The sequence below is a fragment of the Phyllobates terribilis genome, unplaced genomic scaffold (genome assembly GCF_046119375.1).
Source record: "Phyllobates terribilis strain yellow unplaced genomic scaffold, ASM4611937v1 Scaffold_6__1_contigs__length_29720123, whole genome shotgun sequence".
Lineage (NCBI taxonomy): Eukaryota > Metazoa > Chordata > Amphibia > Anura > Dendrobatidae > Phyllobates > Phyllobates terribilis.
The window spans coordinates 3,362,304-3,390,206 of NW_027362766.1; the positions used below are offsets into that span (position 1 = coordinate 3,362,304).

The 27,903-nt window shown below is 50.8% G+C and overlaps 1 protein-coding gene across 2 annotated transcripts in view; it reads right to left on the reverse strand.

Moving 5' to 3' along the window:
* Positions 1-15,589: 15,589 nt before the first annotated feature.
* LOC141152698 (farnesyl pyrophosphate synthase-like) overlaps positions 15,590-27,903 on the reverse strand; it is a 99,543-nt gene continuing 87,229 nt past the window's right edge. For both annotated transcript variants that reach the window (XM_073637275.1, XM_073637274.1), the window contains exons 2-11: positions 20,328-20,852; positions 19,943-20,089; positions 19,730-19,870; positions 19,574-19,654; positions 19,377-19,499; positions 18,544-18,632; positions 18,402-18,474; positions 18,253-18,330; positions 18,048-18,182; positions 15,590-16,087 (exon numbers count right to left, since the gene is read on the reverse strand). In XM_073637275.1, the coding sequence (XP_073493376.1) occupies positions 15,887-16,087; positions 18,048-18,182; positions 18,253-18,330; positions 18,402-18,474; positions 18,544-18,632; positions 19,377-19,499; positions 19,574-19,654; positions 19,730-19,870; positions 19,943-20,089; positions 20,328-20,729 (1,470 nt within the window). In that variant the 5' untranslated portion in view covers positions 20,730-20,852 and the 3' untranslated portion in view covers positions 15,590-15,886. The remainder of the gene's footprint in view (positions 16,088-18,047; positions 18,183-18,252; positions 18,331-18,401; positions 18,475-18,543; positions 18,633-19,376; positions 19,500-19,573; positions 19,655-19,729; positions 19,871-19,942; positions 20,090-20,327; positions 20,853-27,903) is intronic.

The window sequence follows — 27,903 nt, forward strand, 5'->3', positions numbered from 1 at the left end:
AGCAAGTTTTACATTCAAAAAGTCAAATGGCGCTCCTTCCCTTCCGAGCCCTGCAGTGCACCCAGACAGTGGTTTTCCCCCACATATGGGGAATCAACGTGCTCAGGAGAAATTACATAACAAATTTTGGGGTCCATTTTTTCCTGTTACCCCTGCAAAAATAAAAAATTTGGGTCTAATGTAAAATTTTTGTCAAAAAAAGTTAAATGTTCATTGTTTTCTTCCACATTCCAAAAATTCCTGTGAAGCACCTGAAGGGTTAATAAACTTCTTGAATGTGGTTTTGAGCACCTTGAGGGGTGCAGTTTTTAGAATGGTGTCACTTTTGGGTATTTTCTATCATAAAGGCCCCTCAAAGTGACTTCAAATATGATGTGGTCCGTAAAAAAATGGTTTTGTAAATTTTGTTGTAAAAATGAGAAATCGCTGGTCAACTTTTAACCCTTATAGCTCCCTAACAAAACAAATAATAATTTGGTTCCAAAATTGTGCTGATGTGAAGTAGACATGTGGGAAATGTTATTTATTAACTATTTGTCACCTATCTCTCTGATTTAAGGGCATGAAAATTCAGTTTGAAAATTGCGAAATTTTCACCAAATTTCCGATTTTTGCAGAAATAATTGCCAGCCATATCAACAAATTTTTACCACAATCATGAAGTACAAGATGTCACAAAAAAACAATCTCACAATCAGTGGGATCCGTTGAAGCTCCAGAATTATTACCCCATGAAGTGACAGTGGTCAGAATTGTAAAAATTGGCCCGGTCATTAATGTGCAACAGATCCTGAAAAATGGAGACGCTACGGGTCTCGGAAATGGCGCCTTTTTTCCCCCCCTTTTTTGCAAACTTTGGAAAAAAAATTTCAGCACTTAAATAAAACAGAACCTGTACATGTTTGGTATGTACGAACTCGTAATGACCTGGAGAATAATAATGGCAGGTCAGTTTTAGCATTTTGTGAACATGGTAAAAAAAAAAAAAACAGTTGTGGAATTGCACTTTATTTGCAATTTCACCAAATTTTTTCCAGGAACCGTTCATTGTGGAGGTGGGTGCTTCAGACTTCGGAGTAGGGGCTGCATTATCTCAAGATTCCAAAACACTGACCAACTTGCGACTGCATTTTTCTCTAGGAAATTTTCGTCCGCCGAGAGAATTTATGATGTTGGGAATCGCGAGATGCTCACGGTTATATTAGCTTTCGAATAATGGACACGTTTTTGGAGGGAGCCATTCATCAAGTCACGGTGGTGACAGATTATAAAAATATAGCTTACATTGAATAAACTAAACGATTAACCTCAAGACAGGCCAGATGGTCCTTTTTATTCTTTTCTAGATTTAATTTTTCGATCATGTTCAGGCCGGGGTCCAAGAATGTGAAGGCTGATGCTTTAGCACACAGGTTTGATTGTTTCTCCTCCAGAACCTCCATTCTTCCTCAAGATATTGTGGTTTCTATGGTATCCTTGGAGTTGGATGTGGAGATCCGTAAATTCCAGCTGTTGGCTCCTTCCACCACTCCAGGTCCCAAATTATTTGTGCCGGTGTACCCAAGATTGTGTCTGTTGCAATAGTTTCATGATTCCGTCTTCAGTGGTCATCCTGGGGTTACTGCTACACGCAAAGCAATTGTTTGACTCTTTTGGTGGTCATCCATGTATAATATTATTAAGAATCTTGTATCCACTTGTGAGGTCTATGCACGCGCTAAAGTTTGTCATAATCAGCTGGCCGGGGAATTGGCTCCACTGCCAATTCCAGAAAGGCCATGGACTCATCTGTCAATGGCTTTCATTATTGAGATTTGCCTATGGTGGGAAAACTGCTATTTGGGTGGTGGTTGACCGATTCAGTAAACAAGCTCACTTTGTCCCACTGCAGAATACAGCCACATCCTTTCCATATTACAGAACTAAAAATCCAGCTATTTAAAACTGTGGTTTGTCCGTCACACTGATCACATATAACTTCGCTCCAAATTCAGCCATTTGTAGTGAGCGTGGAAGATATTGTCCTCCATTTAAAATGGGCAAGGGACTGGGAACTGGACGTGATGGTGATGGTGCATGCAGAGGCCAAGGCCATGGGCAAGCTGAAATTGTGCCACAACAAACACCCACATCTTCTCGCCCGACCTTCCTGTCCCAATTACTAGGCAGAACACTACTATTGAGCCCAGAGCAGTGTCAAAAGGTTGTTGGTTGGATAGCGGATAATGCTTCCAGTCACTTAGCCACCACCACCCTGTCTTCCACACGGTCAAGTCTCAGTAGCCGTGAGTCTGGACTGCATATTCCTCACCCTGAACCTCCTTCCTCCCACCATGCCGAGTGCCCGGAGACAACTGATCCCACACTTGGACACTCCGAAGAGCTGTTCACTTTTCCATTTATAGATTCGGGGCTCTCGCCCGGTCCACTTGAAGCGAGGCAAGACTAGATCACATGTAGCGATGCCCAAATATTTGAGCAGCCATGGTCATATGAAGACGATGGTGGGAAAGTGTCACAAGAGGTGGACGATGATGAGACACAATTGCCAGAAAGTGAGGAGGAGAATCAGGGTGCGGAAGTGGAAGACAAGGTGGTGGATAATATAGTAACTGACCCAACCTGGCAAGAGGACATGCAGAGTGAGGACAGCAGCACACATGGGAAGGGAGGCATAACACCACAACAGGCAGGAAGAAGCAGTGTGGTGGCTGCAGACAGAAGGCAACCATTCCCCGTAACACCAACACGACGGAAGTTGCCAGTACAACTGTTAGGTCTTCCCGAGTCTGGTTGCTTTTAAAGACTCTGCTGATAACCCCAAAAAGGCCATTTGCACCACCTGCCAGGCCAGCATCAGCAGGCAAAACTACCAACCTGACCACCACCAGCATGATCAGGCACATGGCAGCAAAGCACCGACTTTGTGGGCCGAACCCCAGGGTCCAGGAACAGTGTCTGCGGGTGACACCACTGCTTCCACTGTTGTGCATGCAAGCCAATCCCCTGTCCACAGTGCATGCGAAGATGCCTCTTGCGCTGCACCTGTCGTTGCACACTCTCAACTAGCACCATCGGCAAGCACGTCTTTGTCCCAGCACAGCGTTCAGTTATCCATAGCCCACTCCTTGGAACGTAAGCGCAAATATGCAGCCAACGCCCCACAGGCCACACTACTAAATTTCCACATTTCGCGACTGCTTGCTCTCGAAATGTTGCCTCTTAGGCTCGTGGAGACGGAAACTTTCCGCAACCTGATGGCTGCGGCCGTCCCTCGGTACTCGGTCCCCAGCCACTACTATTTCTCCCGGTGTGCCGTCCCCACATTACACAAGCACGTGTCCCACAACATTGGCTGTGCCCTCAACAATGCAGTTACTGGGAAAGTCCACCTAACCACGGACATGTGGACAAGTGCTTGTGGACAGGGACGGTACATCTCTGAGACAGCACACTGAGTTAACATAGTGGAAGCCGGGACCCAGTCGGTCCTTGGGACGGAACACATCATCCCGACGCCGAGGATTGCGGGCCCTAGGTCAGTCAGGGTTGCCCCCACAGTCTATAGCTCCTGCACCTCATCCTCCTCAGCCCCCTCCTCCTCCTCTTCAGCCTCCATCTCTGAAATTACCACATCAGTCACAAGCTGGAAGCACTGCAGCATTGCCACGGCCAAGCGGCAACAGGCTGTGCTGAAGCTAATATGCTTAGGAGACAAACAGCACAATGCTGAAGAGTTGTGGACAGCTCTGAAAGAGCAGGCAGATCTGTGGCTGACACCGCTGAACCTACAGCTAGGCATGGTGTTGTGTGACAATGGTCGGAACCTGGTGGCGGCTCTGAGGCTAGGCGAGCTCACACATGTACATGCCTGGCCCATTTGCTTAACCTTGAGGTTCAGTGGTTTTTCAAAACCTACCTGGAGCTGCCGGATCTGCTTTTCAAAGTACGCCGCCTGTGTGCCCATTTTAGAAAGTCAGCTACAGCTTCCGCCGCCCTTGCCGTGCAGCATTTGCAGCTTCCGGCTCACCGACTGGTGTGTGATGTCCCCACGCGTTGGAATTCTACACTGCAGATGTTGGGAAGGATTTGTGAGCAGAAGAGAGCAGTTGTTGACTACCAGCATCAACAAGGCCATCGGTATTCAGTTCAGACTACACATAAGACCTCAGGTTCGGACATGGAAGTCAGACATATGTACCATCCTCCAAACTTTGAGGACTCCACCAAGATGGTGAGCGGCGATGACGCCATAATTAGCGTCACCATCCCGCTTCTCTTGTCTTCTGAAACGCTCTCTGTTCACAATCAAAGAGGATGCATTGCAGGCGGAGCACGATGAGATGGAGCAAGGAACCATACAGGGTGATTACACACAGCCAAGCCTCATCTCATCCCAACGTGAATTGGGTGACAATGAGGAAGACGATGAGGAAGATCAGGAGCTAGACAGGGAGGAGGAGGAGAGCATAGTCAGTCATCCTCTTGGTGAGGACACGGAAGTCTTGCCTGTTACCAGTCTGGCACACATGGCTGAGTTTATGTTACGCTGCCTTTCCCGTGACCCTTGTGTTCTCAAAATTTTGGGTGACAGTCATTACTGGTTGGTGACACTTCTAGACCCACGCTATAAAGAGAACTTTCTATCTCTTATTCCTGAGGCGGACAGGTCTACAAAAATAGGGCAGTACCAGAAGGCCCTTGTTAACTATTAAAAAAATTCCCATCTGAACACGCTGGCGGCAGAGGTCACAGTTCGTTGGACAACCAAGATGTACAGCCGAGAGAGACACAACTCCAATCCAACAGAGGCAGGGGAACACTGTCAAAGTTCTGGAAGAGTTCTCTCAGCCCCTCCCATCGCACAGGGCCTGAGGCGCGGGGTACTCTCACAAGGAGTGCAAAGTTTGGGAAGATGCTGAGGGAGTACCTTGTTGACCGTACCAACGTCCTCCGTGATTCCTCTATGCCTTATAATAATTGGGTATCCAAACTGGACACGTGGAATGAACTGCGTTTTATTCTGCTGGTGGAATTATAACTGATAAGCGCATCCGCCTGTCAACTGAAAATGCTGACAGGCTGACTCTTATAAAAATGAACAAGGGCTGGATTGGGCCAGACTTCTCAACACCACCGAATGATAGCAGCGTAACATAAACTCAAATCCAGTGTCTTTTCTTGGGAGGTGTATTCCCATGCACCTCTTCACACCCACACATGGGTATACGCTTCCTGATTTTGGCTATTTGCTCTTGTCCTCCTCCTTCTCCTCATCCTCATCCTCCACCACCATATCACCAGGGTGACCGTGGTCCGTGATGCAACACCCACATATTTTTTTTAAAGGGTGTTTATGATGCCCATAAAAAAAAAAATAATGTACACAGCATGTTCATGTATACCCCCAAGGGGTAAATGTTTGTCAGCACATACACTTAGTGCATGGGCATTACAAGTATAGGAGACCCGCTCCTTTCTAATGGGAACATTTTTTTATGAGCCCTCCTCCACGTCTTTTCCAAGGGGCATTGGAGTGCCTCCAAATTTTTGGCAGCCCTTGCATTCACTGCATAGGCCAACACTATGGGAGACCCACTTCCTAATAATGGGAACATTATTTTCAGGAGGCCCTCCTCTAAGTCTCCTAGAAGGGGTATTGCGGTGCGTCCAAATTTTCAAAGGGGTATTGGGGTGTGTCCAAATTTTGGGCAGCCCTGCCATTCACTGCATACGCAATAACAGTATAGGAGACCCACTGTTTAGTAATGGGAGCAACAAAGCATAGCTGGCTGATGGCTCTCTACAAATAGTGAGGGCCGACTGCTGGCCCTTTAAGAATAGTAAGGGCCGCCTGATGGCCCTATAAAAATAGGCTTTGTGACTTTCACAATCCCTCCATCATAAATGAAACAGGATGTGTCTGATGATGTGTCACACACCACATGGCCAGATAAGGTAGTAAAATGTTAAAATGACATTTCCTGGTGAATGCATTTGTCACGGTTGAAAGCAATGCAAAAGTGCAAAAATGTATCAAAAACGCTACGTGTGAACATAGTCCAAGGTGTGGAGGAGTATTTTTGGTTTTGGTTATTTATTTTGCCTTATATACAAGTCATTACCCTGGAAAGGATGTTCCTTAACATATTTCCCAGGAAAATCCATTTTGGTTTCGTTTTTGTATGTTTTATTGGGAGTCCATAAAAGTGGCGTAATACCTCTGACAACGTTGTAGACAGCAGTGACCTGGGGGTCAGAGATGCTTCCAGGGGTCTTCCCCATGCTGTTCCCATGTCATTTGAGCACTGTTCCCATAGATTTGGGCAATTTTTAGGCTCTCTGCAGACCGCCGGGGGGAGCCGCCTGAAAAATGCTCGAGTTTCCCATAGACTTACATTGGGCTCGTTGCTTGGGTCGAGCACCCGAGTATTCCAATGTGCTCGACACGAGTACCCGAGCATTTTAGTGCTTCCCATCACTAATTCTAAGGTGTTTCGTTGCGGCTCAGCAGGAGGACTGGTCGTCATTCTTACCTCTTGCCGATTTCGCCGTTAACAGGCGCATGTCACAGGTGTGTCAGATAAGACAGTCGCCCTGTAGTTGGTTGCAGGAGATCTCTTCATTAGGCATTACAGACACCTTCTTAGATCTCTCACTCTAGGACCCAGCGGCTACCTTCCTCTTGCTAATTAACACCCTGGCCTGAGTGTATAAATACTTTCACTTTGCAATACGGATGCACCGGTGATATTCACATGACCCCTTGTGAAGGCTTGGAGCAAGTGCAGTTCTTACTTCTCTGGTGCTAAGAGGACGTGTGTGCAATCTCTCTGAGGTCGACTCAAGCTAAGCTACTTTCCCCGTGTCTGTCTCCCCTTGCTGTCTTTAGTGTTAGTGGGGACTGATTAGCGCTCACCTCTCCCCGCCCCCCGTTCTCTAGCCAGACCCTAGCTCTAGGGAGCGACAGGGTTTTAGGTTCATGCTCGGCGATTGGTGAGCAACCAATATAGGGACGGTAGGGAAGGACAGGGTGCTATCAGATCAGCCTAGGAGGTCTCCACCCCCTCTGTCCTGAGTGTCTGGGCTCCCTTCCCCTCATTCCTTCGTGTTGCACTTTGACCCGTTGTTACGCATAGTGTAGGAAAGACAATCAGTCCGCTGGAACCTTGCCTTTTTGTTTGTAATTATGGGTTTCATCCTTATTTTGTTGAATGGTCTACGATGAGTTCTGGGTGTCCTAGAGTAGAGGTGGCCATACAGAAACTTGGGTATATTACAGAAATGAAAGTCCAGATCTCAATCTCTCTATTGCACTTCTAATCATGTAATCAATTATCCTTCCTCAAGATTATTTATAGTCTCAAAGAAAAAGTATTCCATATATATGGAAAAACAGTATTCAATTAAAAAGCAAAGATGCCTCAAGAGGGCGCCGTGGTGGCAAATCTCTCCAAAGATCTATATAAATTAAATATCACAATCTGGTAACTATTATATGTGCAAGTTTCTCCATTAAAAACAATTGATGAGGCAGAGGAGGACCTCCTCACCCTGACGCCGTTTCGCCTCGCTTCTTCTGGGGACGTGCTTGAATGTATATGTGATTGGTGGTACTAGAGACGGCCGCTAGGCTCAGTATATCTGATCAGTGGCACTAGAGACGGCTGCTAGGCTCAGTATATGTGATCGGTGGCACTAGAGACGGCTGCTAGGCTCAGTATATGTGATCGGTGGTACTAGAGACGGCTGCTAGGCTCAGTATATGTGATCGGTGGCACTAGAGACGGCTGCTAGGCTCAGTATATGTGATCGGTGGCACTAGAGACGGCTGCTAGGCTCAGTATATGTGATCGGTGGCACTAGAGACGGCTGCTAGGCTCAGTATATGTGATCGGTGGCACTAGAGACGGCTGCTAGGCTCAGTATATGTGATCGGTGGTAGTAGAGACGGCTGCTAGGCTCAGTATATGTGATCGGTGGCACTAGAGACGGCTGCTAGGCTCAGTATATGTGATCGGTGGTACTAGAGACGGCTGCTAGGCTCAGTATATGTGATCGGTGGCACTAGAGACGGCTGCTAGGCTCAGTATATGTGATCGGTGGCACTAGACACTGCTGCTAGGCTCAGTATATGTGATCGGTGGGACTAGACACGGCTGCTAGGCTCAGTATATGTGATCGGTGGCACTAGAGACGGCTGCTAGGCTGAGTATATGTGATCAGTGGCACTAGAGACGGCTGCTAGGCTCAGTATATCTGATCGGTGGCACTAGAGACAGCTGCTAGGCTGAGTATATGTGATCGGTGGCACTAGACACGGCTGCTAGGCTCAGTATATGTGATCGGTGGTACTAGAGACGGCTGCTAGGCTCAGTATATCTGATCGGTGGCACTAGAGACGGCTGCTAGGCTCAGTATATGTGATCGGTGGCACTAGAGACGGCTGCTAGGCTCAGTATATGTGATCGGTGGCACTAGAGACGGCTGCTAGGCTCAGTATATGTGATCGGTGGCACTAGAGACGGCTGCTAGGCTGAGTATATGTGATCAGTGGCACTAGAGACGGCTGCTAGGCTCAGTATATCTGATCAGTGGCACTAGAGACGGCTGCTAGGCTCAGTATATGTGATCGGTGGCACTAGAGACGGCTGCTAGGCTGAGTATATGTGATCGGTGGCACTAGAGACGACTGCTAGGCTCAGTATATGTGATCGGTGGCACTAGAGACGGCTGCTAGGCTCAGTATATCTGATCAGTGGCACTAGAGACGGCTGCTAGGCTCAGTATATGTGATCGGTGGCACTAGAGACGGCTGCTAGGCTGAGTATATGTGATCGGTGGCACTAGACACGGCTGCTAGGCTGAGTATATGTGATCGGTGGCACTAGACACGGCTGCTAGGCTCAGTATATCTGATCAGTGGCAGTAGAGACGGCTGCTAGGCTCAGTATATGTGATCGGTGGCACTAGAGACGGCTGCTAGGCTGAGTATATGTGATCAGTGGCACTAGAGACGACTGCTAGGCTCAGTATATGTGATCGGTGGTACTAGAGACGGCTGCTAGGCTCAGTATATCTGATCAGTGGCACTAGAGACGGCTGCTAGGCTCAGTATATGTGATCGGTGGCACTAGAGACGACTGCTAGGCTCAGTATATGTGATCGGTGGTACTAGAGACGGCTGCTAGGCTCAGTATATCTGATCAGTGGTACTAGAGACGGCTGCTAGGCTCAGTATATCTGATCAGTGGCAGTAGAGACGGCTGCTAGGCTCAGTATATGTGATCGGTGGCACTAGAGACGGCTGCTAGGCTGAGTATATGTGATCAGTGGCACTAGAGACGACTGCTAGGCTCAGTATATGTGATCGGTGGTACTAGAGACGGCTGCTAGGCTGAGTATATGTGATCGGTGGCACTAGACACGGCTGCTAGGCTGAGTATAAATGTCACGCTGTCTCCGTATACTGGAGGTAGGGGGCCTAAGCTGGGGCCCTGACTAGTCCCTCAACCTGGAGGTACTGTTAAAGGTACAGAGGTCCAGGCCGCCAGCGTAACCCCTACCTCCTGAGGATCCCTGCACCTAAGTAATCTAGTCCTGAGAAGGACCCCGATCACAACAAAAGGGGACAAGTAATAATATGCCCACACACAGTACTTAGACGAACGAGACAGTACAAGGGAAAAACCAAAACCACCTTGCATACAACAACTACACAACTACAACAGAGGGAACACCAACGGGAAAGGAGATAAATGATAAAGCGAGGAAGGGAAAAAACACTCCAAATACACTTATCTCAGAAACTCCAAACACCACGATCCGCTCTGTTAGTCTGAATGAAATGCTTTCACCGACACTTCCCAAACAGACCAGCAGGCATTTGAAGGAGTCTCACTACAGCAGCATTGATTGCAGCTGGGAGAGGCTGGACCTCGTCTAGCACAGAGAGAGAGAGAATTAACTCCCTCACTGCCGAAAAACACAAAGCACCAACAAGTCAGCTGCGAGAAGTCAGGCTGTGTACTCGTGACGATCTTCGTGGCGACACACCCGTGACAGTACCCCCCCTTCTACGAGGGGCCTCCGGACCCTCAGGGCCAGGTTTATCCAGGTGAGTCGTGTGGAAGGCCCGAACTAATCGGTCTGCGTTAATATCCGACGCAGGAACCCACATCCTCTCCTCAGGACCATACCCTTTCCAATGAACCAGGTACTGAAGGGACCGGCGATTAAAGCGTGAATCGATGACCCTCGATACCTGGAACTCCAAGTTACCATTGACCACCACTGGAGGGGGAGGTAAAGGTGACGGTACCACCGGCGCCACATACCTCTTAAGCAACGATCTGTGGAACACGTTGTGAATTTTAAACGTAGGGGGGAGGTCAAGACGGAATGCCACCGGATTAATAATAGAACTGATTCTGTACGGCCCGATGAACCTGGGACCCAGTTTCCAGGAGGGAACCTTAAGTTTAATATTCCTGGTAGACAACCATACCCGATCGTTCACACTTAGGTCCGGACCAGACACTCTCCTCCTATCAGCCATACGTTTGTATCGGTTCCCCATAGTATTCAGATTCTTCAGCACCCCTCTCCATACTGAAGCGAGTGATGAGGAAAATCGTTCCTCCTCAGGAACCCCCGAAGAGCCCCCCCTACTGAAAGTACAAAACTGGGGGTGAAAACCATATGCCCCAAAAAACGGGGACTTACCAGTGGACTCGCTCCGCCTATTATTAAGAGCAAACTCTGCCAGAGGTAAGAAAGAAGCCCAGTCCTCCTGGTTCTCTGACACAAAACACCGGAGATATGTCTCCAAGCTCTGGTTCATACGTTCCGTCTGACCATTGGTCTGAGGATGAAAAGCCGATGAGAATGACAAATGCATCCCCCGCCGTGCACAAAACGCCTTCCAGAACTTGGACACAAACTGAGACCCCCGATCAGACACCACCTCGGAGGGTACCCCGTGAAGCCTCACAATCTCCCCAACGAACACCTGCGCAAGAGTTTTAGCATTAGGGAGAGCCGGAAGAGCGATAAAATGTGCCATCTTGCTGAACCTGTCCACTACAACGAGTATGACCGTTTTACCCGAAGACGGAGGGAGGTCCGTAATAAAGTCCATAGACAGATGAGTCCAAGGACGCTCCGGGATCTTCAAAGGTAAGAGGGCCCCAGACGGACGGGTATGTGAGGTCTTAGAGCGCGCACAAACCCCACAGTACGCGACAAAAGTTACCACCTCCTTTTGTAAGTTAGGCCACCAAAACCGACGCGAGAGGAGATCCACAGTTGCTTTACTCCCCGGGTGTCCTGCAAAAACTGAGTTATGGTGTGCCTCGATCACCTTTTGTCGCAACTGATCTGGAACAAACAGTCTCCCCGGAGGTCCAACAGGGGAGTCCCCCTGAGCCTCCAATACCTCCTCCTCCAGCTCAGAGCATACTGCCGAAACCACCACCCCCTCCTGAAGGATAGGAATCGGGTCGTCCGTATTCCCGGCCCCAGGGAAACTACGAGATAAGGCATCCGCCTTTACATTTTTTGACCCAGGACGATATGTAACAACAAAATTAAACCTGGTAAAAAACAATGACCACCTAGCTTGTCTGGGATTCAGACGTTTCGCGGACTCCAGATATAGCAGGTTCTTGTGATCGGTGATGACGGTGACCGGATGGACTGCCCCCTCCAAAAAATGGTGCCACTCCTCAAAAGCTAACTTAATGGCCAAGAGTTCCCTATTGCCGACATCGTAATTCCTCTCAGCGGACGACAATTTTTTAGAGAAAAAGGCGCACGGATGCCACTTACCAGGGGACGAACCCTGTGACAATACTGCTCCCACCCCTACCTCGGAAGCATCTACCTCTACAATGAATGGCTGTGACGCATCAGGTTGAATGAGTATGGGTGCCGAGGCAAAACATTTTTTCAAGGAGGAGAATGCTTGACAAGCCTTGTCAGACCACCTAGAAAAATCCGTCCCCTTTTTAGTCATGTCTGTGAGAGGCTTAACCATGGACGAGAAATTACGAATGAACTTCCGGTAATAATTAGCAAACCCCAGGAAACATTGTAGTGCCTTAAGATTCTCTGGCCGATCCCACTCAAGAACTGCCCGCACTTTCCCAGGGTCCATACGAAAACCGGACGCTGAAACCAGGAAGCCTAAAAACTGGAGTTCCTGTACGGCGAACACACACTTTTCCCATTTGGCATACAGTTTATTATCCCGCAAGATCTGTAACACCTGCCTAACGTGCTCCTGATGAGACACCAGATCCGGCGAGTAAATTAAGATATCATCCAGATATATGACAACAAACTGTCCCACCAGGCGGCGAAAAATGTCATTAACAAAGTGTTGGAACACCGCCGGGGCATTAGTCAGACCGAATGGCATGACAAGGTTCTCATAATGCCCCTCCGGAGTGTTAAACGCCGTCTTCCACTCATCCCCCTCCTTCATCCTAATCAGATTGTACGCCCCCCTGAGATCCAACTTAGAGAACCATTTGGCGCCCACGATCTGATTAAAGAGATCGGGAATAAGTGGGAGCGGATACGGATCTAGGACCGTAATCCGATTAAGTTCACGGAAATCCAGGCAAGGGCGTAGGCCTCCATCTTTCTTCTTAACAAAGAAGAACCCCGCAGCCACCGGTGAAGATGAAGGTCTAATATGCCCCTTAGCCAGACTTTCTGAAATATAATCCTTCATGGCCTGCCTCTCAGGACCAGAAAGGTTATACAACCTAGCTTTAGGTAACTTGGCCTCAGGGAGCAGTTTTACAGAACAGTCATACTCGCGATGAGGAGGTAGTTCCTGACACCTTTTCTCCGAGAATACATCCTCAAAGTCCGCCAGAAATGGAGGTAAGACCCAAGGAGTAACCGCACCGATGACCGTGTTCATACAGTTTTTATTACAGAATTTACTCCATTGGCTTATCTCTCTGGTTTGCCAATTAATAACCGGGTTATGCTTAGCTAACCAAGGAAGGCCCAACACTATAGGAGTGGGAAGACCCTCCAACACGTAGCAAGACAACAGTTCTTTATGTATCGCCCCCACTTGAAGTTTTACGTCATGCACAGCTTGCAAAAAACTTCCCTGACCGAGAGGCCTGGCATCGATCGAGAATATGGGGATGGGTTTAGCCAACTCACTTAATTGCATACCTTGAACCCGGGCAAACCGAGCATCAACCAGATTAGCCCCGGCCCCACTATCCAGAAGAACAGATATCCTCTCAGTTCTCGTACCCACCACCACCTCCGCCGGTACGAGAAACTGAGACGAACCTAGGGACGAAATACCTACTCCCAGATTGCCGTCCACCACACAACCTGGGATCAACAGTTTTCCGACGACTCTTCACTCTGCAAGGGACGGGATGGACACCCCCCAATAAAATGTCCCTTTCTCCCGCAGAAGAAACACCTTCCTGTCTTATGGCGCACCACCGGTCCCCTCCCCCGAAATGATGTCCCTCCTAATTGCATAGGCTCCTCTGGACTGACCAGGGGAACCACCATATGAGGGGACCTTGTAGGAGGTGGAGTCATCACAGGGGGTAGAGTTATCCCGCACCTCTCCCGAAGCCGTCTGTCAACGCGAATAGCAAGGGCCATAGCGGCTTCCAGTGACGCGGGAGAGTCATACTGTGCCAACACATCCTGTAATTTGTCGGATAAACCATGACAAAACTGGCTCCTAAGAGCCGGGTCATTCCACTGGGTGTCCGTGGCCCACCTACGGAACTCCGAACAGAATTCCTCCGCCGGACGATCTCCCTGCTGGATCCTACGTAACTTAGACTCAGCAAGGGAGATCCGATCTGGGTCATCATATACGAGTCCCAGAGCAGCGAAAAACCTATCCACTGACTGGAGAGCCGGGGAGCCCGGGGGAAGAGAGAACGCCCAAGATTGTGGGTCCCCTTGTAGGAGCGAGATGACAATTCCCACCCTTTGTTCTTCACTCCCCGATGACCGAGGCCGCAGCCAAAAGTACAACTTGCATGCCTCCCGGAAAACAAAAAACTTGTCCCGCCCCCCAGTGAACCTGTCAGGGAGAGCTACTTTAGGTTCTGGTCCGGCTTGCTCCTGAGGATGCAAAACCTTGGACCTAACGTCCGCCAGCTCCATGGACAAACTCTGCAACTGCCGAGCTAGACCGGCTACTGGATCCATGGTAGCTGGAGAAAAACTAAGTGGGTCGGTGAAAATGTCACGCTGTCTCCGTATACTGGAGGTAGGGGGCCTAAGCTGACCCTAAGCTGGGGCCCTGACTAGTCCCTCAACCTGGAGGTACTGTTAAAGGTACAGAGGTCCAGGCCGCCAGCGTAACCCCTACCTCCTGAGGATCCCTGCACCTAAGTAATCTAGTCCTGAGAAGGACCCCGATCACAACAAAAGGGGACAAGTAATAATATGCCCACACACAGTACTTAGACGAACGAGACAGTACAAGGGAAAAACCAAAACCACCTTGCATACAACAACTACAACAGAGGGAACACCAACGGGAAAGGAGATAAATGATAAAGCGAGGAAGGGAAAAAACACTCCAAATACACTTATCTCAGAAACTCCAAACACCACGATCCGCTCTGTTAGTCTGAATGAAATGCTTTCACCGACACTTCCCAAACAGACCAGCAGGCATTTGAAGGAGTCTCACTACAGCAGCATTGATTGCAGCTGGGAGAGGCTGGACCTCGTCTAGCACAGAGAGAGAGAGAATTAACTCCCTCACTGCCGAAAAACACAAAGCACCAACAAGTCAGCTGCGAGAAGTCAGGCTGTGTACTCGTGACGATCTTCGTGGCGACACACCCGTGACAATATGTGATCGGTGGTACTAGAGACGGCTGCTAGGCTCAGTATATCTGATCGGTGGCAGTAGAGACGGCTGCTAGGCTCAGTATATGTGATCGGTGGCACTAGAGACGGCTGCTAGGCTCAGTATATGTGATCGGTGGCGCTAGAGACGGCTGCTAGGCTCAGTATATGTGATCGGTGGCACTAGAGACGGCTGCTAGGCTCAGTATATGTGATCGGTGGCACTAGAGACGGCTGCTAGGCTCAGTATATGTGATCGGTGGCACTAGAGACGGCTGCTAGGCTCAGTATATGTGATCGGTGGGACTAGACACGGCTGCTAGGCTCAGTATATGTGATCGGTGGGACTAGACACGGCTGCTAGGCTCAGTATATGTGATCGGTGGGACTAGACACGGCTGCTAGGCTCAGTATATGTGATCGGTGGCACTAGACACGGCTGCTAGGCTCAGTATATGTGATCGGTGGCACTAGACACTGCTGCTAGGCTCAGTATATGTGATCGGTGGCACTAGAGACTGCTGCTAGGCTCAGTATATGTGATCGGTGGCACTAGAGACTGCTGCTAGGCTCAGTATATGTGATAGGTGGCACTAGACACGGCTGTTAGGCTCAGTATATGTGATCGGTGGCACTACAGGCGGCTATAAGTTCAGTATATGTGATCGGTGGCGGAGGGTCTTCGGCTCAGTGCAGGTGGATTAACAGTGCAGAAGAGGCAGGGTTCTACTTGTAGAAAATCATTGTACTTTATTTCCTCATTCACATCTAACCCATCAGGAGTCGTGGCTACGACCATTTACAGACACGTGGTCTTGGATGATGTGGGTCCTTAGTACAGAGAACAGTTCCAAACCTCCCAGAATACCAATGTTTTACACTGATACAGAGACATGCCCCCGGGCAATGAAAAAGGGCACTGCCTGTCCCCCGATGTCAGCCATCAGTCATGGAAGAGGGCGTCCTACTGGGACCGGCAGGAGAAGCCCCTCTGGGTGGGGGTTATATACAGTTTGTGGCTTCACTTCTGCCTTTTGTAGATTTTACGTGCCAGCCCCAGGAAAATCTCTTTGGACAGACCATTGGCATGCTGAGAGATGAGGGTCTGCAGTCGCTGGTAACTGTCCTCCTCGTACTGCGTGTAGACCACCGAGAGGTCCAGCTCCTCATACAACTGCTTCACTCGCTGCACCTTCTCTGTGTCATCCTGCCCATAGTTCTCCTGTTCAGAAAAGCAAGGGTTAATTGACGGGACCGGAGATGGCGTGAAGCCCACCAGGCTGCCGGCCCTGATATCTGGTGGGGTGTGATGTAGTGTACAGCGGAGGTGACTGCTCCTCTCTTGGTGGGGTTTGATGTAATGTATGACAGAAGCGACAGCCCCTCTCTGGTGGGGTGTGATGTAGTGTACGGGGGAGGTGGCGGCTCTTCTCTGGTGGGGTGTCATAGAAAACATTAAAATCCATAACATCTCCCGGGAGGGGGCAGGCATCCCCCTCCTCTCTCATACAGAATCTCTCAAGGAGAAAGAGCTTGCAATCTAAGAGCCTCCTTGAAGTAGAATTACACAGTTGACATATGGGAATTGAGGAAATTATGTATAGCTGAGAAGTGATAAGACGAATTAAAACTCCTCTTGGAATCCCAGACTTCCTGGTGTGGACAGGTAATGAAGACTGGTGTACTTGCTGAGAATAGACATGAAGTCTGGTGTTTGTTTGATTAAAGGAGGCTCTTTTCCAGGATGATTTGCTATGATAAAATAACTTATCCAGACTTTGTGTCTCCGATGGAAAGTTATGAATATTGGGGTTTGTATAGATCCGATACTGATGGGACATACATTTTCAACTTCATGACTAAAAGGGGAAGAACATGCATATTTTTCCATAACTGTGACACCTGCTCATAAGCTCCAAATAAATAGTGAGCAGATCACTGACATTAACCATGCCATGATTCTTAGCTGTGGAAAGGTAAAATCATGATAAAAAAATATGACAGCAATATCTAATGCCTGTGGTCATCAGAAGTGAAGATATTGTGAATATTGAGAATATCATAATTTTCTGACACTGAAGCCACGTCCAATGACCAGCCCTGTTATGATTCATCAAGAGGAGTGTGTTGGTGTAACTTAGGTGTGGATAAAAGGGCAAGGCAAATTATGATCAGTGTTCCTGTAGAAGGATGCACACACCGGATATTTCCAATCGAAGTGCTCTCCTTCGCAAAGCTGATTCATCTCGGTGATCAGCGTATTAAGTTTCTTTTGTTTGTCCTTTTATTTTATGTAATTGTATATTCTGTATAGTTTTGTCCCTATTGTAAAATCTTTTGTATATTTTTTATAAACCCTGCCTATCGTTCTGGATTAAATTTAAAATGTAATAGTTATGTTCCTTTTGTTCTGTAAACCAAAATCCTGAAAGCTATACGCTAGTAGAAACCAGAGGTCCGATCGGCCTGTAAAAAAACAATTGGTGGTATCAGCGAGTAGTTCTAAGGTCATCGTGGAGTTAGCAGTGACCACAGCGGGGGGGGGGGGGGGAATATATATATTCTCCATGCGTTGGAACCGGAGGTGTAAATACCGTACGCTCACTGTTAGTTCTCCAATAACTGGTCAAGTAGTGGAAACAGCCTGAGGCAGCCTCCGTTAATCATCGGTCAATTGTGTAATTGTCCTGGTGATAGGGGGCAGCAGAGAGCTGTTTGTGAAAGAAAGATAACAGCGGGTGGGTTCAGCACAACCCCCGTCTGCGATCTTTGACATAGGGCGACACGTAGTGTACGGCGGAGGTGGCAGCTCCTCTCTGGTGGGGTGTGATGTAGTGTACGGCGGAGGTGGCAGCTCCTCTCTGGTGGGGTGTGATGTAGTGTACGGCGGAGGTGGCAGCTCCTCTCTGGTGGGGTGTGATGTAGTGTACGGCGGAGGTGATGGCTCCTCTCTGGTGGGGTGTCATGCAGTGTACAGCGGAGGTGGCAGCTCCTCTCTGGTGGGGTGTGATGTAGTGTACGGCGGAGGTGATGGCTCCTCTCTGGTGGGGTGTCATGCAGTGTACAGCGGAGGTGGCAGCTCCTCTCTGGTGGGGTGTGATGTAGTGTACGGCGGAGGTGACGGCTACTCTCTGGTAGAGTGACACGTAGTGTACAGCAGGGCAGCCTGCGCCCCTCTTTACCTGGAGGACATCCCGCTGTTCGGGGGTCACTCTCTTCAGCGCCTCCACCACCAGCCAGCCGCATTTGTTGTCCTGGATGTCGGTCCCGATCTTCCCTGTGATGCTGGGGTCCCCGTAACAGTCCAGATAATCATCCTGACCACACACAGAGACATTACTACATATGAATATTGGGGTCACCGCACCCCACCATCACCTGCCTCACCTGGATCTGGAAGAACTCGCCCATTTCCAGCAGGATAGTTTTGGCGTTCTGGTGATCATCCTCGCTGTCTATTCCGGCCTGCGAGAAGAGAAGACAGGTAACTTCTCACTGCCCCATCCCCCGCCGGTACATCAGCCCCACAGACTCACCATATACATGGCGGCAGCCACCGGCAGGTAGAAGGAGTAGAAGGCCGTCTTGTACTTCACAATGGACTTATACCTAGAACGCAGACGGGTGTGAGACGCTGAAGTCTGCAGCAACTGCGCAGGAATACGGGGCGTCCCTCACCTACTCTCTGTGTACCGATCCAGATCAACCTTCCCCGGCTGAGCCGTGATCAGGTCCAGCGCCTGCCCCAGCTCCGTCTGATAGGAGGTCTGCGAGCAGAAGATCGAGTGAGTGCCAGGCACAGTGCCCCTGTCCCCCCCACAGTGTTACGTACATCCAGGAACAGCGCCCCCCTACCCTCGCAGTGGTACGTACATCCAGGCACAGCGCCCCCCTACCCTCGCAGTGGTACGTACATCCAGGCACAGCGCCCCCCTACCCTCGCAGTGGTACGTACATCCAGGCACAGCGCCCCCCTACCCTCGCAGTGGTACGTACATCCAGGCACAGCGCCCCTGTCCCCCCCACAGTGTTACGTACATCCAGGAACAGCGTCCCCCTACCCGCACAGTGGTACATATATCCGGGCACAGCGCCCCCAGCACAGTGTTATGTACATCCAGGAACAGCGCCCCCCCATCCCTGCACAGTTGTACGTACACCCAGGAACAGCGCCCCCCCCATCCCTGCACAGTTGTACGTACACCCAGGAACAGCGCCCCCCCATCCCTGCACAGTTGTACGTACACCCAGGAACAGCGCCCCCCCCATCCCTGCACAGTTGTACGTACACCCAGGAACAGCGCCCCCCCATCCCTGCACAGTTGTACGTACACCCAGGAACAGCGCCCCCCCTCCCCGCAGTGATACGTACACCCAGGAACAGCGCCCCCCCTCCCCGCAGTGATACGTACATCCAGGCACAGCGCTCCCCCCTCACCGCACAGTGGAACATGCTGCCAGGTTCATTGCCTCTCAAGATCTGGGGGTGATGAGTGGAGGTCCCTTCTCACCTCCAGGAAAAGCTCCAGCAGGCTGAGGTAATATGGCTGCCGTCGGCAGTGCTTCTTCAGGACGCGGTATATGGAGGCCTCCAGTAGGAAGGAATCATTGATGGCGTCCAGTCCGATGCCGGCCTACAAGAGGAGGAGAAGTATGATCAGCATACCCATCGTGTAACAGCATATCCCCCTCCTCTATAACCACCTACCCTCCTGTACCAGCATGGCTGCCCGCGACGGGTCACAGAGTTATCCATAATGTCATCAGCAACCAGGAAGAAAGCCTGGAGCTAAAAGAGACGAGACGATGAGGAGGGAGAGGTCCGGGAGTCACAGGACAGGAGATGCAGGGTGGGCACACCTACCAGCTCCACACACCAGCCCACCGCCAGTGCCCTCTGGATGTTCTCGTCCTTCTGCAGTTCGGGACCCACTAGCTCCAAATACGAGGCCAAGACGGTCATCCCACGATTACACTTCCCCCCGGCAGCGTTATACTCCAGTACCTGAAAAATAAACCGCCACGTAAGACACAGAAGGACCGTGGCAAGACGTCTCCACCCAAAAACTAATCTCACCTGCCGCAAGCGCAACACCGCATCGCCAATCTCAGGGTGACCCCAATCCTCCGCAGTCAGATCCTTCACAATCTGGTCAAAGAAGCCGCAGAACTCCTGGCGCTCATCAGAAGTGAAAGTCCCAGTCATGGAGCTCATAGTCCAGTCCTGCGGGGAAAGAGAATGCTAGAGCAGGAGCGGACCACCCGAGGCCAAATCTACTGAGCAAGGAGGAGACCACCCTCCTAATACCTCAACATCTACGTATAATACCTTTTCATCTACAACCTCGACATATAATACTTCCATACACCTCCTACATGTAATACCGCTATATCTACACCCCCAACATATAATCCCTCACCATCCACAACCCCACATATAACGTCTCCATAACTGCAGATACCTCTTGTTTTTCTGAATAGTCGACTTGTTTGGACTTGTTCTCATGTCGAAGGCTTGGCTTTTTGGCTGCAATTCTTCCTCTTCTGGACAGAATTCTCCGAACAGTAGATGGGTGTAGCTGGATCCCACTGGTGGCTGCCAGTTCTGAGCTGATGGCACTGCTCGACATCTTCTGATTCAGAAGGGAAGTAAGCATGATTTGTATTTCATCTTCTGCACTAAGTTTCCTTGGCCGACCACTGCGTCTACGGTCCTCAACGTTGCCCATTTCTTGATGCTTCTTCAAAAGAGCTTGAACGGCACATCTCGAAACCCCAGTCTGCTTTGAAATCTTTGCTTGGGATAGGCCTTGCTGATGCAGTATAACTACCTGGTGTCTTGTTTCTGTGCTCAGTCTTCTCATGGTGTTTGACCTGTGATATGAAACTGTCTTCCACAATCTCACCTTTAATGCAGAGTATAACTGTTCCTCACCCAGTTTAAATCCCCATACGCGGGTGTTTCTGTTTAATCACCAAATTTCAACCTGCATATGAAAATGATAATCATCACATATTCTGTACAATCTTACAAATCTACCTTAAGAACGGATTATGGGCGGTCACAAAATGCCGTATTTTTCGGACTAAAAGATGCACTTTTTTCCTCCAAACATGGGAGAACCATGCACACCAGGATTGGGGGATGAGGGGGCCACGCACACCAGGATTGGGGGATGAGGGGGCCATGCACACCAGGAATGGGATAGGTAGCCGAGTATATCAGGCTGGAGATGAGGGGTGCCATGCATACCAGGATTGGGGGATGAGGGGGCCATTCACCCCAGGAGAGGGATAGGTAGCCGGGTATATCAGGCTGGAGATGAGGGGTGCCATGCATACCAGGATTGGGGGATGAGGGGACCATACACACCAGGAGAGGGATAGGTAGCCAGGCATATCAGGCTGGAGATGAGGGGTGCCATGCATACCAGGATTGGGGGATGAGGAGGCCATGCAAACCAGGATTGGGGATGAGGGGGCCATGCACACCAGGATTGGGGGATAGGGAGCCAGGTATGTCAGGCTGGAGATGAGGGGTGCCATGCATACCAGGATTGGGTGATGAGGAGGCCATGCATACCAGGATTGGGGGATGAGGAGGCCATGCAAACCAGGATTGGGGATGAGGGGGCCATGCAAGCCAGGATTGGGGGATAGGGAGCCAGGTATGTCAGGCTGGAGATGAGGGGTGCCATGCATACCAGGATTGGGGGATGAGGAGGCCATGCACACCAGGATTGGGGGATGAGGGGTGCCATGCACACCAGGATTGGGGGCTGAGGGGTGCCATGCATACCAGGATTGGGGGCTGAGGGGTGCCATGCATACCAGGATTGGGGACTGAGGGGTGCCATGCATACCAGGATTGGGGGCTGAGGGGTGCCATGCATACCAGGATTGGGGGCTGAGGGGTGCCATGCATACCAGGATTGGGGGCTGAGGGGTGCCATGCATACCAGGATTGGGGGCTGAGGGGTGCCATGCATACCAGGATTGGGGGCTGAGGGGTGCCATGCATACCAGGATTGGGGGCTGAGGGGTGCCATGCATACCAGGATTGGGGGCTGAGGGGTGCCATGCATACCAGGATTGGGGGCTGAGGGGTGCCATGCATACCAGGATTGGGGGCTGAGGGGTGCCATGCATACCAGGATTGAGGGATGAGGGGTGCCGTGCATACCAGGATTGGGGGATGAGGGGTGCCGTGCATACCAGGATTGGGGGATGAGGGGTGCCGTGCATACCAGGATTGGGGGATGAGGGGTGCCGTGCATACCAGGATTGGGGGATGAGGGGTGCCGTGCATACCAGGATTGGGGGATGAGGGGTGCCGTGCATACCAGGATTGGGGGATGAGGGGTGCCGTGCATACCAGGATTGGGGGATGAGGGGTGCCATGCATACCAGGATTGGGGGATGAGGGGTGCCATGCATACCAGGATTGGGGGATGAGGGGTGCCATGCATACCAGGATTGGGGGATGAGGGGTGCCATGCATACCAGGATTGGGGGATGAGGGGTGCCATGCATACCAGGATTGGGGGATGAGGGGTGCCATGCATACCAGGATTGGGGGATGAGGGGTGCCATGCATACCAGGATTGGGGGATGAGGGGTGCCATGCATACCAGGATTGGGGGATGAGGGGTGCCATGCATACCAGGATTGGGGGATGAGGGGTGCCATGCATACCAGGATTGGGGGATGAGGGGGCCATGCACACCAGGAGAGGGATAGGTAGCTGGGTATATCAGGCTGGAGATGAGGGGTGCCATGCATACCAGGATTGGGGATGAGGGGGCCATGCACACCAGGAGAGGGATAGGTAGCTGGGTATATCAGGCTGGAGATGAGGGGTGCCATGCATACCAGGATTGGGGGATGAGGGGGCCATACACACCAGAAGAGGGATAGGTAGCCAGGTATATCAGGCTGGAGATGAGGGGTGCCATGCATACCAGGATTGGGGGATGAGGAGGCCATGCATACCAGGATTGGGGATGAGGGGGCCATGCATACCAGGATTGGGGATGAGGGGGCCATGCATTCCAGGATTGGGGATGAGGGGTGCCATGCATACCAGGATTGGGGATGAGGGGGCCATGCATACCAGGATTGGGGATGAGGGGGCCATGCACACCAGGAGAGGGATAGGTAGCTGGGTATATCAGGCTGGAGATGAGGGGTGCCATGCATACCAGGATTGTGGGATGAGGGGGCCATACACACCAGAAGAGGGATAGGTAGCCAGGTATATCAGGCTGAAGATGAGGGGTGGTGCCACGCATGCCAGGATTGGGGGTGAGGGGTGGTGCCACGCATGCCAGGATTGGGGGTGAGGGGTGGTGCCACGCATGCCAGGATTGGGGGTGAGGGGTGGTGCCACGCATGCCAGGATTGGGGGTGAGGGGTGGTGCCACGCATGCCAGGATTGGGGGTGAGGGGTGGTGCCACGCATGCCAGGATTGGGGATGAGGGGTGCCATGCATACCAGGATTGGGGATGAGGGGGCCATGCATACCAGGATTGGGGATGAGGGGGCCATGCACACCAGGAGAGGGATAGGTAGCTGGGTATATCAGGCTGGAGATGAGGGGTGCCATGCATACCAGGATTGTGGGATGAGGGGGCCATACACACCAGAAGAGGGATAGGTAGCCAGGTATATCAGGCTGAAGATGAGGGGTGGTGCCACGCATGCCAGGATTGGGGGTGAGGGGTGGTGCCACACATGCCAGGATTGGGGGTGAGGGGTGGTGCCACGCATGCCAGGATTGGGGGTGAGGGGTGGTGCCACGCATGCCAGGATTGGGGGTGAGGGGTGGTGCCACGCATGCCAGGATTGGGGGTGAGGGGGCCATGCATACCAGGATTGGGGGATAGGGAGCCAGGTATATCAGGCTGGAGATGAGGGGTGCCATGCATACCAGGATTGGGGATGACGGGTGGTGCCACGCATACCAGGATTGGGGATGACGGGTGGTGCCACGCATACCAGGATTGGGGATGACGGGTGGTGCCACGCATACCAGGATTGGGGATGACGGGTGGTGCCACGCATACCAGGATTGGGGATGACGGGTGGTGCCACGCATACCAGGATTGGGGATGACGGGTGGTGCCACGCATGCCAGGATTGGGGGTGAGGGGTGGTGCCACGCATGCCAGGATTGGGGGTGAGGGGTGGTGCCACGCATGCCAGGATTGGGGGTGAGGGGTGGTGCCACGCATGCCAGGATTGGGGGTGAGGGGGCCATGCATACCAGGATTGGGGGATAGGGAGCCAGGTATATCAGGCTGGAGATGAGGGGTGCCACGCATACCAGGATTGGGGATGACGGGTGGTGCCACGCATACCAGGATTGGGGATGACGGGTGGTGCCACGCATACCAGGATTGGGGATGACGGGTGGTGCCACGCATACCAGGATTGGGGATGACGGGTGGTGCCACGCATACCAGGATTGGGGATGACGGGTGGTGCCACGCATACCAGGATTGGGGATGACGGGTGGTGCCACGCATACCAGGATTGGGGATGACGGGTGGTGCCACGCATACCAGGATTGGGGATGACGGGTGGTGCCACGCATGCCAGGATTGGGGGTGAGGGGTGGTGCCACGCATGCCAGGATTGGGGGTGAGGGGTGGTGCCACGCATGCCAGGATTGGGGGTGAGGGGTGGTGCCACGCATGCCAGGATTGGGGGTGAGGGGGCCATGCATACCAGGATTGGGGGATAGGGAGCCAGGTATATCAGGCTGGAGATGAGGGGTGCCACGCATACCAGGATTGGGGATGACGGGTGGTGCCACGCATACCAGGATTGGGGATGACGGGTGGTGCCACGCATACCAGGATTGGGGATGACGGGTGGTGCCACGCATACCAGGATTGGGGATGACGGGTGGTGCCACGCATACCAGGATTGGGGATGACGGGTGGTGCCACGCATACCAGGATTGGGGATGACGGGTGGTGCCATGCATACCAGGATTGGGGATGAGAGGTGGTGCCATGCATACCAGGATTGGGGATGAGGGGTGGTGCCATGCATACCAGGATTGGGGATGAGGGGTGCCATGCATACCAGGATTGGGGATGAGGGGTGCCATGCATGCCAGGATTGGGGATGAGGGGGGCCATGCATGCCAGGATTGGGGATGAGGGGGGCCATGCATGCCAGGATTGGGGATGAGGGGGGCCATGCACACCAGGCGAGGGATAGGGAGCCAGGTATATCAGGCTGGAGATGAGGGGTGTCATACATACCAGGATGAGGGGGGCCATGCATACTAGGATTAAGATGGGGGCCATATATACCAGGATGGGGACATGTACAGTACAGACCAAACGTTTGGACACACCTTCTCATTTAAAGATTTTTCTGTATTTTCTTGACTATGAAAATTGTACATTCACACTGAAGGCATCAAAACTATGAATTACCACATGTGGAATTATGTACTTAACAAAAAAGTGTGAAACAACTGAAAATATGTCTTTTATTCTAGGTTCTTCAGAGTAGCCACCTTTTGCTTTGATGACTGCTTTGCACACTCTTGGCATTCTCTTGATGAGCTTCAAGAGGTAGTCACTGGAAATGGTTTTCCAACAATCTTGAAGGAGTTCCCAGAGATGCTTAGCACTTGTTGGCCCTTTTGCCTTCACTCTGCGGTCCAGCTCACCCCAAACCATCTCGATTGGGTTCAGGTCTGGGGACTGTGGAGGCCAGGTCATCTGGCGTAGCCCACCATCACTCTCCTTCTTGGCCAAATAGCCCTTACACAGCCTGGAGGTGTGTTTGGGGTCATTGTCCTGTTGAAAAATAAATGATGGTCCAACTAAACGCAAACCGGATGGAATAGCATGCCGCTGCAAGATGCTGTGGTAGCCATGCTGGTTCAGTATGTCTTCAATTTTGAATAAATTCCCAACAGTGTCACCAGCAAAGCCCCCCCACACCATCACACCTCCTCCTCCATGATTCACGGTGGGAACCAGGCATGTAGAGTCCATCCGTTCACCTTTTCTGCGTCGCACAAAGACACGGTGGTTGGAACCAAAGATCTCAAATTTGGACTCATCAGACCAAAGCACAGATTTCCACTGGTCTAATGTCCATTCCTTGTGTTCTTTAGCCCAAACAAGTCTCTTCTGCTTGTTGCCTGTCCTTAGCAGTGGTTTCCTAGCAGCTATTTTACCATGAAGGTCTGCTGCACAAAGTCTCCTCTTAACAGTTGTTGAAGAGATGTGTCTGCTGCTAGAACTCTGTGTGGCATTGACCTGGTCTCTAATCTGAGCTACTGTTAACCTGCGATTTCTGAGGCTGGTGACTCGGATAAACTTATCCTCAGAAGCAGAAGTGACTCTTGGTCTTCCTTTCCTGGGGCGGTCCTCATGTGAGCCAGTTTCTTTGTAGTGCTTGATGGTTTTTGCAACTGCACTTGGGGACACTGTCAAAGTTTTCCCAATTTTTCGCACTGACTGACCTTCATTTCTTTAAGTAATGATGGCCACTCGTTTTTCTTTACGTAGCTGCTTTTTTCTTGCCATAATACAAATTCTAACAGTCTATTCAGTAGGACTATCAGCTGTGTATCCACCAGACTTCTGCACAACACAACTGATGGTCCCAACCCCATTTATAAGGCAAGAAATCCCTCTTATTAAACCTGACAGGGCACACCTGTGAAGTGAAAACCATTTCTGGTGACTACCTCTTGAAGCTCATCAAGAGAATGCCAAGAGTGTGCAAAGCAGTCATCAAAGCAAAAGGTGGCTACTGTGAAGACCCTAGAATATAAGACATATTTTCAGTTGTTTCACACTTTTTTGTTAAGTATATAATTCCACATGTGGTAATTCATAGTTTTGATGCCTTCAGTGTGAATGTACAATTTTCATAGTCATGAAAATACAGAAAAATCTTTAAATGAGAAGGTGTGTCCAAACTTTTGGTCTGTACTGTATATAGGGTTTAGAAGAGCCAGCCTCAGTTCATCCAGAACACAGAGGATCATACAATTGAATATTACCTTACTAGTGTTGGTTGACATTTTTAGTAACAATCATAGAGAGATACCATGTATGCGCTCAAAAGGTGTATAATAGGTCAAGATAATATTCACCAACCTGGCACCTATATAAATCCTGCGACTCACAGGAGTGTGCAATACATTATCCATAACCTTAGGTATACAGTGAAATCCCACACGCCCTTTATACATAAAAAAAGGTACCGTGGACCATGTCAGGGAAAATCAACAAAGCCTCACTAAAAAAATCCTTCGGGTTATTGTACCAACCATAATGAAACAATCTCACCCAATCCTATAGTGCATCATGGCTTGATTCATCCTGGTATAATGTCATCCTATTATTCAAGACCAAGGAGTATTGGAGGAATCCTGCTCCCAACGCGTTTCCTCCCAAATACATTCATCAGGGGAGACTGAAAACTGAACTGAGGGTCTCCACCATTACAATCAGCCCTTATCCTCCTCTCAGAAGACCCGGGGTTCCACCTCTCACTTCCTACACGATGTCTCCTTTAATCGGCTGCGCTCACAACACGCCGCTACGTCACATCCGGTGACGTGGGCTGGTATATCCGGTATTTGGAACTCATCCACCATCCTGGTGGAACGCATACAGCATCTCGCTGACATCACATCCGGTGACGTGGGCTGGTATATCCGGTATTCAGAACGCATCCACCATCCAGGTGGAACGTATACAGCATCTCGCTGACATCACATCCGGTGACGTGGGCTGGTATATCCGGTATTCAGAACGCATCCACCATCCAGGTGGAGTGCATACAGCATCTCGCTGACATCACATCCGGTGACGTGGGCTGGTATATCCGGTATTCAGAACGCATCCACCATCCAGGTGGAGTGCATATGTAGCACCCCGAGGACTCGGCTGCTACAGGGGTATTGCACCTCGAACCAGAGGTGTGATATTCCACTCCCAGGTAAGGATGGAGTGTGGACCGGGGCTCAGTAGGCTGCATGCACCACACACACC